The 18,586-nt window shown below is 41.3% G+C and overlaps 2 protein-coding genes across 2 annotated transcripts in view; both read right to left on the bottom strand.

Moving 5' to 3' along the window:
• Nucleotides 1–18,586, bottom strand: part of LOC130436438 (uncharacterized) — a 210,278-nt gene that overhangs the window by 38,914 nt on the left and 152,778 nt on the right. Inside the window, exon 61 of the mRNA XM_056767084.1 lies at nt 1,159–1,332. Coding sequence (XP_056623062.1) covers nt 1,159–1,332 — 174 coding nt within the window. The remainder of the gene's footprint in view (nt 1–1,158; nt 1,333–18,586) is intronic.
• si:ch73-50f9.4 (uncharacterized protein LOC799740 homolog) lies at nt 1,226–16,857 on the bottom strand. Its single transcript, XM_056767089.1, has 9 exons — nt 16,735–16,857; nt 14,586–14,678; nt 14,024–14,128; nt 11,821–11,925; nt 6,905–6,983; nt 4,711–4,906; nt 2,777–4,625; nt 2,025–2,172; nt 1,226–1,332 (listed from the first exon to the last, which is right to left on the bottom strand). The coding sequence occupies exons 2-8, from the start codon at nt 14,621–14,623 to the stop codon at nt 2,148–2,150; spliced, it is 2,397 nt and encodes a 798-aa protein (XP_056623067.1). The 5' UTR covers nt 14,624–14,678; nt 16,735–16,857; the 3' UTR covers nt 1,226–1,332; nt 2,025–2,147.

The following is an 18,586-nucleotide window of genomic DNA, read 5'->3' as shown; positions in this document are numbered from 1 at the left end:
TACGGTCATAAATCATTATACACCGTACAACTATAAACAACTGTGAAATATACGCAAAACCTTGCTATCATATCCTGGAAATATGTCAGTAAATTTGAGTAAAATCACAGGCTTCAATCACTCTGTGTGAATTCGTGGCACGTGAAATACAGATGTGGGGAGGTCATTTCTAAATCACACAAGGTCGCCAGATACAACTAATCCTGTGCAAATAGGGTTTAGGTTAAATTTATCATAATGAACATACAGAGAGAAAGAACAGCCGATGAAACCGTATCTATCCGTATTAACACAACAAGTGCGCTACGGTTTTTGTGTTATATATTGAAATGTCACCTGTCCATAAGAACTAAAGTCATGGTTGCATCCGTTCACGCCTCCTTTGAAATGTCCTGCAAATATTCATTCTTGTTTTCGCACGAGTCCTCTCACATTCCTTATTGCTTTGTAAACTCTCATCAGTTTGTACTTTTTTGGTTTTCACAACTGATGAATCCCCAGATGTCAGCGCTTCTTGGCGTTTAAAAGTAAAAGTACTAAACGCCGCCAAAAATAATACTAAAAGTTTCCAAGAAATTATTCTGTATACAATGCTACCCAGCAGTTGTGATGACACGCTAAAAAAAAAGCAGCATCCACACGCGGGCTAGCAGCGGATCATCTTCGATCTGTTTAAGAATGTGATGAAATGACACATAGACGAAAGACACCAAATAAGGATTTCCGGATAAACACGACCCAACAAGGAAAATTACAAACCAATATTACAAGCTTTCAGTGAGAATCCAGCGATGGTAATGACACGGTTTTAAACTCCGTTCTTTCATGTACTTGCTCAATATTTTGTTTTATTTCATTTTTTTATTTAAAAAAAACTTACAGAAAGCCACTTTAACCCAGCAAGAGAATTCATTTTACCCACAGGTTGGGTCATATAAATAACCCAGAAGTCAGGGTTTAATGGGACAAACCCATATCCAACTTAGAACAGCAATAAGAAAACATTCAAAATCGACTGTCATCAAGTCATTTTGGAAACACACTTTTTTAATTTTGCGAACAAAATTGTCTGTTCCCTTCAATGTAAATACTAAGGTTAACAAACAGCTCTCAACTCAAAGGCTAAAACAGGTCAAATATTCATTCTTTTTCACTTACTTTAATATCTTCAGTTTACAGTTTTGATTCTTCAGTCCATCAGAAAGAAGCTTCACTCCTGAATCCTGTAGATTATTGTTACTCAGATCAAGCTCCAGCAGACTGCTGCTGTCTGAACTGAGAACTGAAGTCAAAGCTGAACAACTTTCTTCTGTAAGATCACACTTATTCAAACTGAAAAAAATAAAAAAACACATATTAAGAAAGTGTGTAAACTGACAGTAGCACATTCTAAACTCCACTGGATTAAATGTTTTCATTCAGTCAAATGATCCCTTCAGATGCACCAACTTCTAAATTAACATGCTTTGTAGTTTAAGTTTATATTGTTGTAATTGTTGCTACTGTTGTGATTATCACATTCCGGTGATATATACAGGTGATATACAGACCTATGAAATATCTAGCCAAACATAAATGACAGAAGAAGCCTCCTGAAGCTGTACGTATTCTTAACAATGGAAATAAGCATTACATTCATCGACGACCTTTACATGTATATAATCTGAGGTGCTGATCACAGACGGGTTATGTGTTGGGCACCATATTTAGTGCCAAAATTTTCATGACAAAAAGTTGGTGAATCCCTAGTTTTATTCAGTAAGAAAAGGGTTTCATATGAAAACTACACACAAGTTAGCGGCGAAGTAAACCCACAAAAGCTGTCTACAATAAAACGAGAACAAAATATTTTTAGTTCACAATCATACAACAACAGATTGTGGAACTCCAGCAAATGGGACTATAGAATCACTCCAGACACATGTCCTATTTGTGCCTTTATGAATAATATTAGTTTATTTACAATGTTTCTGTTTGTAGTCAATCTTATTGTGTATAAATAATTTGTCTGTTTTCACACCTACCTCAGTATCTCTAGTTTACTCTTTGTTTTCTCTAGTACGGCACAGAGCTGCTTGACTCCTGAATCCTTCAGATTATTATTGCTCACATTGAGCTCTTTCAGACTGCTTTCTGATCCCACAACATTAGCCAGAGCTGAACAGCATTTGTCTGATAAGTTACAATCATTTAGTCTATAAAGAAAACAAGTCAGATCACAGCATTCGATGCATTTGCCACGTATTGTGTTTACAGTCATTTAAGTAAATCAAATTTCATAATAATTATTAATGTTTATTATAAGGTTGCTGTCCTCCCTAAACCTCAGATGTCCAAATTTGCTGTTTTGTCAGGAAATGGAAAGTTGACAAGCACTTTTTATGTTTTATGATGATAATAATGATTTATGACAAAAACGTAACCCAGTGCAGAGAAGAAAGGTTTTAAAAGGACAGCAGCTATAAATATTATAATAAATACAGAAGTAAATAAATATTAAAAAGCCTTGACTGACTATTTTACATTTACAATTATGCATTTGGCAGAGGCTTTTATCCATAGTGACTTACATTGAATTATCCTACACATTTTTGTTTCTAAGGAAGTACAATCCACTGGGTTTAAACCCACGATCTTGCGTTGTTTACGCAAAGCTCATACCACTGAGCTAGAGGAAGGATAGTTGTGGAGGACAAACATGTGATAAAAACATTGGTATTATGTGCTCAAAAACAATCAATGAGCACATTTTTCAGATGAGAGTCACGTTACTTACAGAGCTCTTTTGGAGGCTTTGACCACCGGCAATAGTCTAATGAGACATTCATCTGATTTCTTGAATTTCTGAAGCTCAAAGTCCTCCAGTTCCTCATCTGAGGTCAACAACACAAAGACCAGAGCAGACCACTGAGCAGGTGAGAGATCAGCAGATGACAGACTTCCTTCTCTAAGGTGCTTCTGAACCTCTTGTACCAGAGATTGATCATTCAGTTCATTCAGACAGTAAAACAGATTGATGGATCTCTCTGGAGAGGAGTTTTCATTAAACTTCTGCTTGATGTATGCAACTATTTCCTTGTAGGTCTGCTCATCGCTGTCTTGCTGTGTCAACAGACCTTGTAAGAGCGGCCGATTGGAGTCCAGTGAGAGACCGAGAAGAAAGCGAAGGAAAAGGTCCAAATGTCCATTCTCACTCTCAAGTGCCTTATCAACAGCAGTCTTCAGTAAATCAATCATTGTTTCGCTGTTGTATAGTCTCCCGAGCTTTAATAAATAAATCAAAAATTTGTTTCCTTGAATAAAGACATTTTTCTTTTCAATGTCCAGAATCAGATGTGCATACAGAGCTGCGATGAACTCCTGAATGCTCAAGTGAACAAAGCAGTACATGGTCCCCAGAATGATCCCCGTCTCCTGTTTAAAGATCTGAGTACACATCCCTGAGTACACGGCTGCCTTAGAGACGTCAATGCCACAGTCCTTCAGGTCTGAATCATAGAAGATCAGGTTGTTTCTTTCCAGCTGTTGAAATGCCAGTTTGCCCAGTGACAAGATAGCGTCTCTATCCCAGGAGATATCTGGCGAGTGTTCTCCATCATACTTTCTTCTGCTCTGTTGTATTTGAAAGCGAAAGAAATGTGTGTACATCTGTGTCAGAGTTCTAGGAGTTTCCTCAGTGTTTGATTCCTGAAGTGTTTTGGTCGTGTCGTCAGACTGTTGATTGTTTTTCTTCTCTAGAATGTTCTGGAGGACGGTGGCTGAAATCCAGCAGAAGACTGGGATGTGGCACATGATATAGAGACTCTTAGATTTTTTTACATGATCTATGATTGCGTCGGCCATATTCTCATCTGAGAATCTTTTTCTGAAGTACTCTTCCTTCTGTGTGTCATTGAATCCTCGTACCTCTGTCACCCGGTCGATACAGTCAGGAGGAATCTTACCGGCTGCTGCTGGTCTGGTGGTTATCCAGATGAGAGCAGAAGGAAGCAGATTTCCTTGGATGAGGTTTGTTAGGAGAACATCTAGAGGAGCAGGTGAGGTGATATCTCTCCATGTCTCATTACCCGCAAACTTCAGAGGAAGACGACATTCATCCAATCCATCAAAGATGAACAGGATTTTAAACTTGTTATTTCTTGTAAGGTTCAGTCCTTTTATCTCTGGGAAACACTGATGTATAAGGTCCATTAAACTCTGTGTTTGTTTGTCTTTTAAGTTCATCTCTCGGAAAGGTAGAGGAAATATGTAGCTGATATCCAGATTTTCTTTTCCTTCAGTCCAGTCCAGAACAAACTTTTGCACTGAAACAGATTTTCCAATGCCAGCAACTCCTTTTGTTATTACAGTTCTGATGTTCTGGTCTTGTTCATGTGGTGCAAATAAATTTGTGAATTGAATCTGTGTCTCTGATGATTCCAGACACCTGGAAGTGTTCTCAATCTGTCTAACCTCATGCTGAGTATTGACCTGTTCACCTCCACCCTGAGTGATATACAGATCTGTGTAGATCTTATTCAGAAGTTTAGAGTCACCCTGCTTTTCAATTCCTTCAAATACACATTGATACTTATTCTTCAGGTTTGATTTCAGTTGATGTTGATTAATAAAGACTATCACCTCATCTAAACAATCATAAGAACAAAAACAAAGCTATTAATCCTGATACAGGTAACAATAAGACAGATAGTGATGTCATAGGCCTCTTACCTTTCAGAGTATCAGCAAGTTCATCTTGTTTCATACTTCTCAAAAAGTAAAGTGTGATATTAAGAGCTGCTTCTCTGATGATGTTTCTATCCTCCTTAAGTTCCTTCATATATTGTTGTACGGTTTCTTTTTTCAATATTTTCCTAAACTTTTCCAGCTCATCCTTTAGAAATTGTATCATTTTTTTCTCAAGGTCCTAATAATAAAGCAAGAACAATAAATATTATCTCATATTTTCCAGAATGACATCAGTGTGTCTTATTCTGCCTTAAAGCTGGGCTGTAAAACACTTTTGTAAATTACATCGATTTAACAGACACAAATAAGGTTTTTCTTACTGTCATACATCAACACAAAAGTTTGAGCAATGAAGAATAAAGTCATCTTTACATTTTTGTGATCGCTGGAATTTCAGTGAAAGACATGCATATTCTACATCTAATGTATGTTTGTTAAATACTAAATACATTTGTAATGAAAACAAGATTCCTGAGTGTCATTATTCAGTAAGGGACAAAAGGGTTAATCATTGTTAAGCCATTCAACCATCACTGACTGAACGGACTGATTTCAAGAGCACAGAGTACAACGCTTATCTAATGCTGTTAGAGAATATCTTCATTTACAGTCAACTTTAAGCTTTGTAACTTTTATTTGCCTTACAACATTACACACTGACTAACTAAGCATAATATAACTCCTTCAAGTTCTAGCTTGTCAACAGTTTGAGTTATTTGTATATCTATATTCATTTGATTTGAAGCAAATTGTAAAAGTGGTATAAAAATTAACTTGACTGTTTAATTAAAGTCTTATAAACCAGTCTAATTTAATGTATAAGTCCCTATTCTGTCCTCACAGTCCAGTGAGCTTTGCATTTTTAATCTTTTATGCAAGAAAACTTTACTGTAATAATCAGATAGTGTTTTATTCACCTTCCCTAATAATTCTCTTGAACATGAACAAGCGTTGTAAAGTAATCGCAGATTCTATGAGCCACTACTGCCAACCTGAGTATATTACACTAATGGGAAATTAAATGAAAATACGTTAAAATGAGTGCCAACTTTCTTTTGAGTGCAAAATAAACAATATTCACCTCCCACAGAGTATATAATTTAAGCATATGATCAAAGTGGTGTAAAGTTAGAATTGAAGTATGGCAATCCCCCTAATGCAGAGATTTTTAGTGTGTGCCTCTCACGTCCTCAAAATGCTGTTTGATCGCCCCCTGGTGGCTAGATGCAATACAAGTCATAAACGCAACCCTCTTCATGTAAACAAATGGGGCAGGAATCAAAATATACAATTACTTTACAATTCCAAAAAAATCCCCAAGATGTTTTTATTAATTTAGTCAGTTATCACGTCGATGTAGGTCCAAGAGCTCGTTTTTCGAATAAGTCTGGTTTAAGTTTATGTTATTAAGATGGGGATGGTATTAACATGATTTATAAAAAGTTCTGTCATGAAACTCTAGATTTTACAGTCCAATGGGTCTTACTCAATCGAACATGATACATTATTACCACACAGCACAGCTGATTGGTTCTTTGGATATCAGCAGCCAATGATCTTGCTGCTCAATATTAAAATCTTGTCTGATGCTTGCTGTAGCAGTTCCAGTGCGCTTCAGGAACCCTCCACCTTCCCCAGCTCCACTTGTATAGAGGTTATTCATATATGTTATATGTGCAGCAGCAATATTTTACATGCTCACAGCAGCACGTTGTGGATGTTTTGGCAGTAGCAAGTCTCAGTACTCAGTACAAGTCTCAGTTTCGGCTCGAGGTTTCACAAAATTTGTTGCCAATTCTCTATGCTTTCATTTATTTGTTTGCCAATTTAAGTTTATATTTAGCTTATATTTAGCTTTGCCTGGCTAAGCATAACTTCTTTTTGTGTATTGTGTATCATGCATTCTTATCGCACATGAAATGAATCTCTGTGTTCTGAATTTTATCAACAAATAAATATGAAGTAGTTATAAAACAGTCGTTTTTGTCATTTTAAACACAGCAATTCACTAATAGCTTAACAACAGATCTTATTTATATAGATCTAATATCAGTGATATAATACATGAAGGCAGTTTTACTATCACTGTGTTCAGCCACTCAAAATCACAGCAATGGAAGTTCTTTCACTTTCAAAGCTCTACATTAAAGATTTACAAAAAAAAAAAAAATTCTACCTGAAAGATCGAAGAAAGATGCTCTGTAAAATTCTTACTGAATCCTTTACTCTGGAAGTCTGCATCTGAAGTCTCAAACCTGTTGGCCAAAAAAATCTCATTAAAGAGGAAATTAAGGTACAAACGGTTCAGTGGTTCAGATTGGGTTATGTAGTCTCACAAAGCTCCTCATAAAGATCCCTATAAATATATGACACTTCATTGATAGTTTACTACTGCTATTCATTTAATACTGTGTTCAAGATTTCTCATACTTCTCATCTTTATCGTCTTCTTGAGAAATCTTTACATACAAACATAGCTTTACTCTTTATATCTTTATTTATGTTTATTGTGTTGTATTTCTTAATTGTTTATACCCATAGACCCTTATTTAAATCATCTGTGTACTGTATTCTATTGTGTTATTTTCTCTGTGTACTGTTGTTGCTGTTTCTGTGTACTGGATGCTCCTTTCGCCAAAACAAATTCTTTGAATGTGCAAACATACTTGACAATAAAGCTCTTTCTTATTCTGATTTAACTACAAGAGGAACATCACTTGACAAAATTGATCCAGCTGTACTAGTAATAAATGACATAATGTCTTCTTATTCTTTTCTGCATTAGGGGTAAATATAATGAACCACTTCACCGTTAGTAAGAAGTTTTTTTCAAACTCCAGTTGAGGAGTCAGAAGTCACCTGTTGCAGATGATTCACTACACTTCACAGCATCAGTGGTGTTTGCTCTTTCTGGCTAATTCATGTTGTGTGTATCACAAAGGATGCAGGTGAGAAACTTAAGTGTGCAAATCTTCATTGACAGTTTACTCTTGCTAATCATTTAATACAGAGTTCAAGGTTCCCTTTCTGTCGGTCTCTCTATGTTGTGTCGAACCGACAGATGGGGTTCGCCCTTGAGAACCTATCAAATCTGACTACTTTAGAAGATGCCAATGAAATTTGGCCCATAAAATTTTTTGCATAATCAGCATTCATTTACCTTTTGTTCTTCAGAGCCATCGCTCATTATTACAAAACAGTTTAAAACTAAATTTAAAATCAATTGCCAGATCTACGATGTGGAGCAGCGGATCGTCCCTATCCTAACCTTCCCCTGGGCGTCTTCAGAGGTGTTAAGAGTTATTCCAAAAAGTCCTTTCAAGGGCTGAGCATTTCTCCAGCACGGCATGTCCCGCTGTTCTCTTGGGTACGGCTCCCTCATCAAGGAGGGGGACGGACACTATAGCTGCATCAAGTGTCTGGGCATCCAGCAGGCTGAGGCAGCTTTCGTAGACACATTTTGCCCGCACTACGTGCAGATGGTCATTCAGACGTTGCGGTCACGGGCGCCACCACTTCGTTTGCTACCCGGGCTGTGACGTCGGTGGCTATGGCCCCGCTGTCTGCTGGTGCTAGCAGCGTTGGTGATATGGGGACTTCTGTGAGCGTAAACCCGCCAGCCAAGCGCTCACGGGCCGCTCACACCCCGCCTCGCCTCATCTGACTATTCCCCAACTGACGGTGGCAAACCGTCCGGATCCTCAGCCAGGTTTTCGGAAACGATGTGTGAGGATGATGAGTTGTCCCACGCAACATCGGAGGGAGACTTGTTCGAATCAGACACTGAAGACTCCGAGCTCCCCCTCAAGGGGGGTCGAGCTCAGGAGGAAGCAGACGTCGACCATGCTAACCCGGGCAGCCACGAGGGGTCGGAACGCAGTGTCAAACTGTGCCCACTCACAGGGCCATTCTTCCCGGAGGTGTATGAGGAGCTGTGTAAGACTTGGAGCGGCCCATTCATGGCTCGCTTCAGTCAGACCAGCTCCATCTCCCTTACTTCCCTCGATGGTGGGGCAGCCAAAGGCTCCGTCGATATCCCCCAGGTGGAACGTGTGGTCGCGGAGCACCTTTGCCTGGAGGAATCGGCCACGCCTTCTGTCCAAAGACTTCGGCATCACTGGTGTGGGCCAGGCTGCCTCCTCTCTTCACGCCATGGCCATCCTGCAGGTCCACCAGGCCAAGGGGTTGAGAGAGCTCCACGAGGGTAAGGCCGACACGGGGATCATGCAGGATCTCAGTGCCGCCTCTGACCTCGCCCTACGTGCGACCAAGGTGACTGCACTGGCCCTGGGCTGGACGATGTCCATGCTAGTGGTCCAGGAGAGACATCTCTGGCTAAACCTTGCGGAGATAAATGACGCCAAGAAAGTCAGACCATTACAGCCACGCCGCTGATCGGTCGGTATGGGAAGCTTCCTTCCACATCCAAAAGGCCGGGCCCTTCACAGGGTCTGGCACCCACATACTCAAAAAGAGTGTTTCCGTTCTCTCCGGGTGTCCCTCGCAGCCGCTCTCACACTCCGCTGGACTGTGTTCAGCAACCCGACCACACGTCTTGGCGAGACGCGAGGTCGAACACACATTGCAGCCGCCACCCCTCTCAACACGATAGTGTGTGCAGCTTTTCCGCCAGGCAGGTAAGTCCGCCAGCCGACAAACCACCCCTGTGGGAATGGTGAAGAAGACCGTCCCCTTGGTCCCCCTGTCTCAATCCCTTGGAGCTTGGCAATAGCTGCCCACACTGTCTCGGTGGCGGTGGCTACTGAGGACGGTCCGTCTTGGCTACTTGATCCAGTTCGACTGAAACCCTCCCAAGTTTTAGGGCATCCTCTCCACCTCAGTCAGAGGCAGGGACAGACTTCGGTACTTCGGGCAGAGGTCGCCATCCTTCTGGTGAAACAGGCCATCGAGCTTGTCCCTCAAGCCAAGATGTTCAGCGGGTTTTACAGCCGTACTTCATCGTTCCCAAAAAAGACGGCTGGTTGCACCCCATTCTAGATCTGCGTACCCTGAACAAGCAACTTCACAAGTTGCCGTTCAGGTTGCTCACACAGAGGCGGATCCTGACATCCATCAGGTGTCAGGACTGGTTTGTGTCAATCGAGCTGAATGACGCTTACTTTCACCGTTCCTACGAGTGACTTTCGATGGGCGGGCATATCAGTACAGAGTCCTCCCTTTCGGTCTGTCCCTGTCTCCACGAAGATCGTGGATACCGCCCTTTCTCCCCTCAGGGAGAAAGGTGTGCGGGTACTGAACTACCTCGACGACTGGCTTATCTTTGCGCACTCGCGAGATCTGTTGTGTACACAAAGGGACCTTGTGCTCCGGCACCTAGATCGATTGGGACTTCAGGTCAACCGAGAAAAGAGAAAGCTCTCCCGGATGCAGAGCATCCTCTTTTTTGATATAGAACTCAACTCTGTCACCATGACTGCACGGCTGTCCGCGCCCAGTCCGTGTATAACACTTCAGGCAGTCAGCGGTCCCCCTGAAACAATTTCAGAGGCTCCTGGGACACATGGCGTCCTCGGTCGGGGTAATACCCCTCGGGTTGATGCACATGAGACCGCTCCAACACTGGCTACAGAGTCGAGTTCCGAGGAGAGCGTGGCACAGCAGGCATATGGTGATTACGCCTCTCTGCCGACGCAACCTAACCCCCTGGTCTTCCATGACCTTTCTCCGAACTGGGGTCCCTCTTGGGCAGGTGACAAGGCACATCGTGGTGATGACGGACACCTCCCTGCAGGGGTTGGGTGCGGTGTGCAATGGGCACGCATTAGGGTGTTGGACGGGCATCCACCTGCGCTGGCATATCAATTGCCTAGAGTTGTGTGCTGTGCTACTTGCACTGAAGAGGCTACGGCCTCTCGTGCAGGACAAGCACGTGCTGGTCCATCTAGACAGCACTACAGCCGTGGCATACATCAATCGTCAGGGTGGCTTATGCTCACGACAGCTAACACGACTTGCCCGACGCCTCTTCCTGTGAAGTCAGCAGGTGATCTGCTACCTGCGGGCCACACACATCCCAGGCAACCTGAACCAGACAGCCGACGTGCTCTTTTGTCAGCATAAGCCTCACGGAGAGTGGCGACTCCACCCCGCGCTGTCCAGCTCATTTGGATGCTGTTCGGGCAGGCCCAGGTAGACCTGATCGGCTCCCACGACACCACCCATTGCCCGCTTCGGTACTCCCTGGCCGAGGCCCCCCTCGGCATGGATGCCCTTACGCTGGCCGAGGGACAAGCGGAAGTACGCCTTCCTCCCAGTGAGCCTCATTGCACAGACACTATGCAAGGTCAGGGAAGAGGAGCACCAAGTGCTAATAGTTGCGCCGTACTGGCCCAACCTCTATGTCTGGTCTCTGGACGGGACGAGGAGATCCTAAGTAGGCTGAGTAGACCATCACCTAGGCTAGGGGCCAAAGTTCCCACTACTCCCTTTTGGGACCAAGTGGTGAACTCCCAGGCGCTCCCCCTTGGGGAGGAAGACCCAACCCCATCTGTGTTGTGTCCAGTTCGCGCACTGCGCCTCTACTTTGACCGCACGCAGAGCTTCAGCTCTGACCAGTTCTTTGTCTGACCGGAGAACAGCATTAGGGGAGGGCTGTCTCCAAACAGAGACTGGCGCACTGGATCGTGGATGCCGATCACAAGATCTCCCGTACCCATTAGCAGTGCGGGCTCACTCCACACGGGGTAAAGCCACCTCCTGGGCACTGGCCAGAGCCGCCTCTCTGGCAGACATTTGCAATACAAAGTTGTGCCGTTTTCCATGGGAACCCCATCTGTCGGTTCGACACAACGTCGAGAGACCGACAGAAAGGGAATGTCTCGATTACGTCTGTGGCGGCACTGAGATTCTGCATGATCCCCGTGTCGGCCTTACCCTCGTGGCTCTCTCTCAACCCCTTGGCCTGGTGGACCTGCAGGATGGCCATGGCATGAAGCTACAGACGAAACCGAGACATTTCTCATACTTCTCATCTTTATTGTCTTCATGAGACATCTTTTTAATCAGCCCACTAAACTTTAATACAATAAATATGTCTATATGTGGCATACAATAAGAACATTTTTTATTTACTTTTCAGTATCTGATGGTGTTTTTTCCCTGAAGTTTGGTCCTTTTTCTTGGGACCAGTCACTCTTCACAGACACAGAGCTGAGTACAGATGATCCAGATCTTTCACTATAGACACAAAGATCATAGAGACAAACATTTTACTACAAGAGGAACATCACTTGACTTGACTTGAATTAAGTTAGCTGTACTAGTAATAAATTACATAATGGACTTCTAATTATTTTCTGGATAAGGGGTGAATATAACAAACCACTCAACTGTTAGTAAGAGTAATTATTTTCAAACTCCAGCACTTGTGCTATTATTCATTTTACTAGTCATTTGGACAAGCAGTTGACTAGTTGAGCAGTTAGTAATCACCAGATGATTCACTACACATCACAGTATCAGTGGTGTTTGCTCTTAATGGCTAATTCATGTTGTGTGTATCACAAAGGATGCAGGTGAGAAACTCACGTGTGCAAATCTTCATTGACAGTTTATTGTTGCTTAACATTTAATACCGAGTTCAAGGTTTCTCATATTTGTCATCTTTATTGTCTTCAGGAGACATCTTTTTGATCAGCCCACTAAACTGTAATAAAATAAATACAGTTGAAAGAAAAAGTATGTGAACCCTTTGGGCTTACTTGGATTTCTTCATAAATTGGTCATAAAATGTGTTCTGATCTTCATCTAAGTCACAACAATAGAGAAACACAGTCTGCTTAAACTAATACCGCACAAACATTATACGTTTTCATGCTTTTATTGGACACAACATGTAAACATTCATAGTGCAGGGTAGAAAAAGTATGTGAAACCCTAGGCTAATGACTTCTCCAAGAGCTAATTGGAGCCAGGAGTCAGCCAACCTGGGGTCCAATCAATGTGATGAGATTGGATGTGTTGATTAAAGCTGGCCTGTCCAATAAAAAACACACACCAGTTTTGAGTTTGCTGTTCTGAAGAAGCGTTGTCTGATGTGAACCATGCCTCGCACAAAAGAGCTCTCAGAAGACCTACGATCAAGAATTGTTGACTTACATAAAGCTGGAAAGGGCTACAAAAGTATATCTAATAGCCTTGATGTCCATGTGTCCACGGTAAGACAGATTGTCTACAAATGGAGAAAGTTCAGCACTGTTGCTACACTCCCTAGGCGTGGTCGTCCTGTAAAGATGACTGCAAGAGCACAGCGCAGAATGCTCAATGAGGTGAAGAAGAATCCTTGAGTGTCAGCTAAACACTTACAGAAATCTCTGGCACATGCTAACATTTTTGTTGACAAATCTACAATAAGGAAAACATTAAACAAGAATGGACTTCATGGGAGGACACCACGGAGGAAGCCACTGCTGTCCAAAAAAAAAATTGCAGCACGTTTGAAGTTTGCAAAAGAGCACCTGGATGTTCCACAGCACTACTGGCAAAACATTCTGTGGACAGATGAAACCAAAATTGAGTTGTTTGGAAAGAACACACAACGCTATGTGTGGAGAACAAAAGGCACAGCACACCAACATCAAAACCTCATCCCAACTGTGAAATATGGTGGATGGGGCATCATGGTTTGGGGCTGCTTTGCTGCCTCAGGCCCTGGACGGATTACTGTCATCGATGGAAAAATGAATTCCAAAGTTTATCAAGACATTTTGCAGGAAAACTTAAGACCATCTGTCCGCCAACTGAAGCTTAACAGAGGATGGACGATGCAACAGGATAACGACCCAAAGCATAGAAGTAAATCAACAACAGAATGGCTTCAACAGAAGAAAATACGCCTTCTGGAGTGGCCCAGTCAGAGTCCTGACCTCAACTCGATTGAGATGCTGTGGAATGACCTCAAGAGATTGATTCACACCAGACATCCCAGGAATATTGCTTAACTGAAACACTTTTGTAAAGAGGAATGGTCCAAAATTTCTCCTGACCATTGTGCAGGTCTGATCTGCAACTATAGGAAACGTTTGGTTGAGGTTATTGCTGCCAAAGGAGGGTCAACCAGTTATTAAACCCAAAGGTAAACATGAAAACGTATAATGTTTGTGCGGTATTAGTTTAAGCAGACTGTGTTTCTCTATTGTTGTGACTTAGATGAAGATCAGAACACATTTTATGACCAATTTATGAAGAAATCCAAGTAAGCCAAAAGGGTTCACATACTTTTTCTTTCAACTGTATGTCTAGATGTGACATACAATAAGAAACACTTTTTATTTACCTTTCAGTATCTGGTGGTGTTATTTCTCTGAAGTTTGGTCCTTTTTCTTGGGACCAGTCACTCTTCACAGACACAGAGCTGAATACAGATGATCCTGATCTTTCACTAATGACACAAGAGAGAAAATCATTAAAAATGTTTTTCTGTGTCTAAAACTGCTCACTTCTTCTCTCCTTCACTGTTTCATATATAGTGAATGACATCTAAGTCTATTGGGAAGAAGAGAATGACAATAAGTGAGCGTATAAATCACTTGTTGGACAGAACCATCTTGGACAATCATCATAATCATAACCCTTACCGTGTTACACCTGTGTGTGGTTTAACAGATTGCTGAATGGTTATGTGAATATGGATTTGACTGTTTATGGACCTTAATCTTACTTTTTTGAAGATTGTAAGGACTTGTTGAAATAAAACTCATCTCAATGATAAATACCACAACATTTGACATGTCTGACATATTCTTATGTAACTTTGTTCAGTAAATGACAAAAGACAATAAAACATATCTGACTCTTACATGGCAATGGTGTTAGTTGGATTGTTTTATTTTGGTTACCTCTTTTCCTTTGGGAGACTCATCTTTGGGCTAGACATTATTTTGGAGCTGTCACAGCACTGATGTATTTGTGTGGATGAAGACAGTCATGACCTGGAGATCAAAATATTGGTGTTGATTACAGGGGCACTTCAAAATAATATGTATTATCCAAACGGCCAAGTTCTGTCCCGCCTCTGCTGGGGTTGTACCCGGAACAAGAGTGCACGGACGGCCAGTGGCGTAGCCATGGGGCAAGCAAGGCAGGCAATTGCTTTGGGCTCACTTTTGAGGGAGCTACCAAGGCCTGATTTTTTTTAAATATATTATTCTGTGTGTTGTATTTGATGAGCCATCTTGCACAGAAGTGACGGTGAATGGGGGGGGGGGGAAATAGTCCTTATTGAATTATAACAGTTTGTCCAAAAAATGTCAGCAGGGGACCTCTCAGAAGGTAATTGCGGACTGACTGAGGGGCGATCGAAAGGGGGCAAAGCTTTAAATTAAACATGGCATTACAGAATAACTGCTTATTGTATCACACTGTAGGGGGTTATGTTGTGCTAAAGACCAATAGGATGTATACGGTCCTGTTTAAAAGGATACTTCACCCAAATATTCTGTCATCATTTACTCACCTTCCAGTTGTTCCAAATCTGTAGAAATGTCTTTGTTCTTGTGAAAACTGATATGTGGAATATTGCTTATAACCAAACAGATCTCAACACCCATTGACTCCTGTAGTAGAAAAATGTCAATGGTAGTCAAAAGTGCCAAAGAACTGTTAGCTGATCTACATTCTTCAAAATGTCTTTTGTGTTCAACAGAACAAAAAAAATGAAAATGAAAGGGAATTTATCCTAGTATGGTAGTCAATGAGTGTTGAGATCTGTTTTGTTATATGCATTCTTCCAAATATCTTTCTCTGTGTTCATCAGAACAAAGACATTTATATACATTTGTAACAACTCAAAGAATTTTCTTTTTTGGGTGAAGTATCACTTTACACTCACCTAAAGGATAATTAGGAACACCTGTTCAATTTCTCATTAATGCAATTATGGTGGTGGTGTAATGGTGTGGTGGATGTTTTCTTGGCACACTTTAGGCCCCTTAGTGCCAATTGGGTTTCGTTTAAATGCCACGGTCTACCTGAGCATTGTTTCTGACCATGTCCATCCCTTTATGACCACCATGTACCCATCCTCTGATGGCTACTTCCAGCAGGATAATGCACCATGTCACAAAGCTCCAATCATTTCAAATTGTTTTCTTGAACATGACAATGAGTTCACTGTACTTAAATGGCCCCCACAGTCACCAGATCTCAACCCAATAGAGCATCTTTGGGATGTGGTGGAACGGGAGCTTCGTGCATCCCACAAATCTCCATCAACTGCAAGATGCTTTCCTATCAATATGGGCCAACATTTCTAAAGAATGCTTTAAGCACCTTGTTGAATCAACGCCACGTAGAATTAAGGCAGTTCTGAAGGAGAAAGGGGGTCAAACACAGTATTAGTATGGCGTTCCTAATAATCCTTTAGGTGAGTGTATATATATATATATATATAGATAGATGTTAAGATGTTTGAAATAATTCATAACAATATCAATTAATCGTTAAAAAACTATGCATGTTGGGCCATTTCTTAGTGACAAAAACGATTATTTATGATACCTCTCAATCGCGATATACGACGAAGTTATCTATTAGGTCTGTCCGGGTGGTTTGTAATGAACAGCGAACCCCTACTGGAGAAATAAGGAACAACAGTGTCCTAAAACTGCATAGGGCGTAAAACCGCATGCTCAAGGTCTGCAGACTCGCCCTTCTCAGATTAAACAGCATTTGCTTTTTGAGCGGTCTAAACTTATTTACAGAGCGCATTTTTTATTTTGAGTGCGGATCCCTGCCTACAGGCCTAATGTTACACAAGTAGGCCTACACTGAATCTACACGAGGATGTGAAGGGCACGGAAAAGTCCGTTAGACCTTCCATTTGGAATAGCCATCAAAAAGCAATTAAAACACTTTTTACCTTTAAATGTTATAATATTCGATGCCTTTCCGAAGAATTGTTTGAGCAACTTTGCCCGCATTCGGCAGCCTGCTTAACTGTAACCTTTTTTACATAAATCATACAAAATTGCCTTTATTTTAACTTACTTTTCAGCTTGGTTTCTTGTCCGCTTCAAAGAGAAACGTCTTCTATATCTGAAAATACTTCTTTTTAAGTGCAATATAAGAGGGAAGCGATAAACAATCTCTGCCCCCTACGTGATGTTTTCTGTCTCCATCATGTTGTTTTTGACTTTCAGTTTCACTACCAGATCATGAGATATAATCACGTGACTGCAACTGACGCAGTTTTTATTCGTTCATTCTTGTAGCTACCACACACATACATTGAGTATAAAGTTTGTTCATCTTAATGGTATTGAATGCTGATTAATGTGTTTATGTGTCTTAATATTTTTATTTTGTGTTTTTATTATACTGTATCTCCGAGGTCTATGCATATTCTGAATCATATATAAATTACACTCAGCCTTCTGTCACTTGTAGTGACCTTGTGCGCCAGTAGAGTGCACTCCTATCCAGAATGTTGCCATTCGCCCTGGACTTCATTTTCCTCAGTCCATTATCTGGACTCATCCCTCATTGGATGCAGCTGTGCCTTGTTAACCTCACATACTGTATATTTAAACCAGGCTGTGTCCGAAACAGCCCCCAATACCCTAATATAGTGCACTATTTGAGGGGATATCCATGTTTAGTGTATAGCACGCTTTACTGGTGTGAAAATGTCAAGGATAAACTAAAAGTGTAGATAGTCCTATATCCAGTACATTATAGACGACATATTTTTGTAGGCCAACCCGGAAGTTCCCTCGACCAAAAGCCATTGCATTTTTCCCAAAGACATGCTCGATGACGTCTAACGTCCCCACCAAAGGAAGTTGTCGCTTTTTGATACGTGTTAGCAACCGCCGATTTAAAGACACAATAAAGGTTTAAAAAAACACAAGCGGGTTATAACTGGTGTGTTTTCTGTCATAGGATAAAACATGAAAATATTTAGAGCATTTGTTAACCACAGTCCTTATTTCAGGCAATTTGCCAAAAACCCATTAAAAAGAACCGGAGGTCCTAAAATGCTAAAACTCGCTTCCATGGTTTGCATAAAAAATATGTTATCTCTGTGGCTCTCTATTTCAAGTGCAGGCAGTCCTGCCTGTTGCAACATTCACATTTCTGTCGTCTCTTAAAAAGTAAAATGTTTCCTCCAAAAAGTGATTTGTTCAGTGTAGTGAAGCTTCTCTTCTATTGACATCCATTAAAAAAAACGTTGGTCTCCTTTCAGCCGTTACATGTTTTTGGCCGATGGTTGCAGGCTTCTCTTCTAAAGTGGATTTGTTTTACCCGTTTATGCGTAGAATACAGCATGGCGGAATCTTCCCAAAATGTAGTGCGCAACCACAGTTTCCTGGACCCTATTAAACTGCAAAGATGACTCGGTGGGAGCCTTGATGGCACATCGCACTGGAATGAGCATTTAACTTACTTCAGATAACTTCTTTAATCACCTTGTTAACAGACTTAAATTCCAAACTGTTACATCCAACTTACAGTACAACTAACCCTACAGCTTTCAGGATGTCTGTTTAATATTAATTATTTTCCCACCAGCCTTTTTTTATAAAGTTGCCAGCAGGCATAAATCATTTGTGATAATAACATTAAGTAGGCTTTAGGTACACCCCATAATATTTTATTTATTCAATATATGAACATTTATTACATGAGAAAACATTCCCTTTGCTTTTAAACAGACAGAAAACAAGAGCCATATTATTCTATCTTTATTTGACAAATAATACTTGTTTTGGTGCTGTAAAAGCTGTACTTTTTTATGATATGTATGCGCCCCCCAAATCAGCGACCTATGAAATAAAGCAGTCAAGAGCAAATGCAACTGCAAGCAAATGTGATTGATACACATCAAAGGTATCGCACT

The sequence above is a fragment of the Triplophysa dalaica genome, chromosome 15, assembly GCF_015846415.1.
Source record: "Triplophysa dalaica isolate WHDGS20190420 chromosome 15, ASM1584641v1, whole genome shotgun sequence".
Lineage (NCBI taxonomy): Eukaryota > Metazoa > Chordata > Actinopteri > Cypriniformes > Nemacheilidae > Triplophysa > Triplophysa dalaica.
The sequence above is the reverse complement of the archived record's forward strand: the minus strand, read 5'-3'. Positions and strand labels throughout refer to the sequence as shown.

Excerpts from the sequence above, each read along its gene's own strand:
- si:ch73-50f9.4 (XM_056767089.1), bottom strand. The coding sequence starts at position 14,623 with ATGTCTAGCCCAAAGATGAGTCTCCCAAAGGAAAAGAG. Across the intron at positions 4,907-6,904 it reads ATCTTTCTTCGATCTTTCAG|GACCTTGAGAAAAAAATGAT; the intron begins GTAGAATTTTTT and ends CTTTATTATTAG. Across the intron at positions 4,626-4,710 it reads ACTTGCTGATACTCTGAAAG|ATGAGGTGATAGTCTTTATT; the intron begins GTAAGAGGCCTA and ends ATGATTGTTTAG.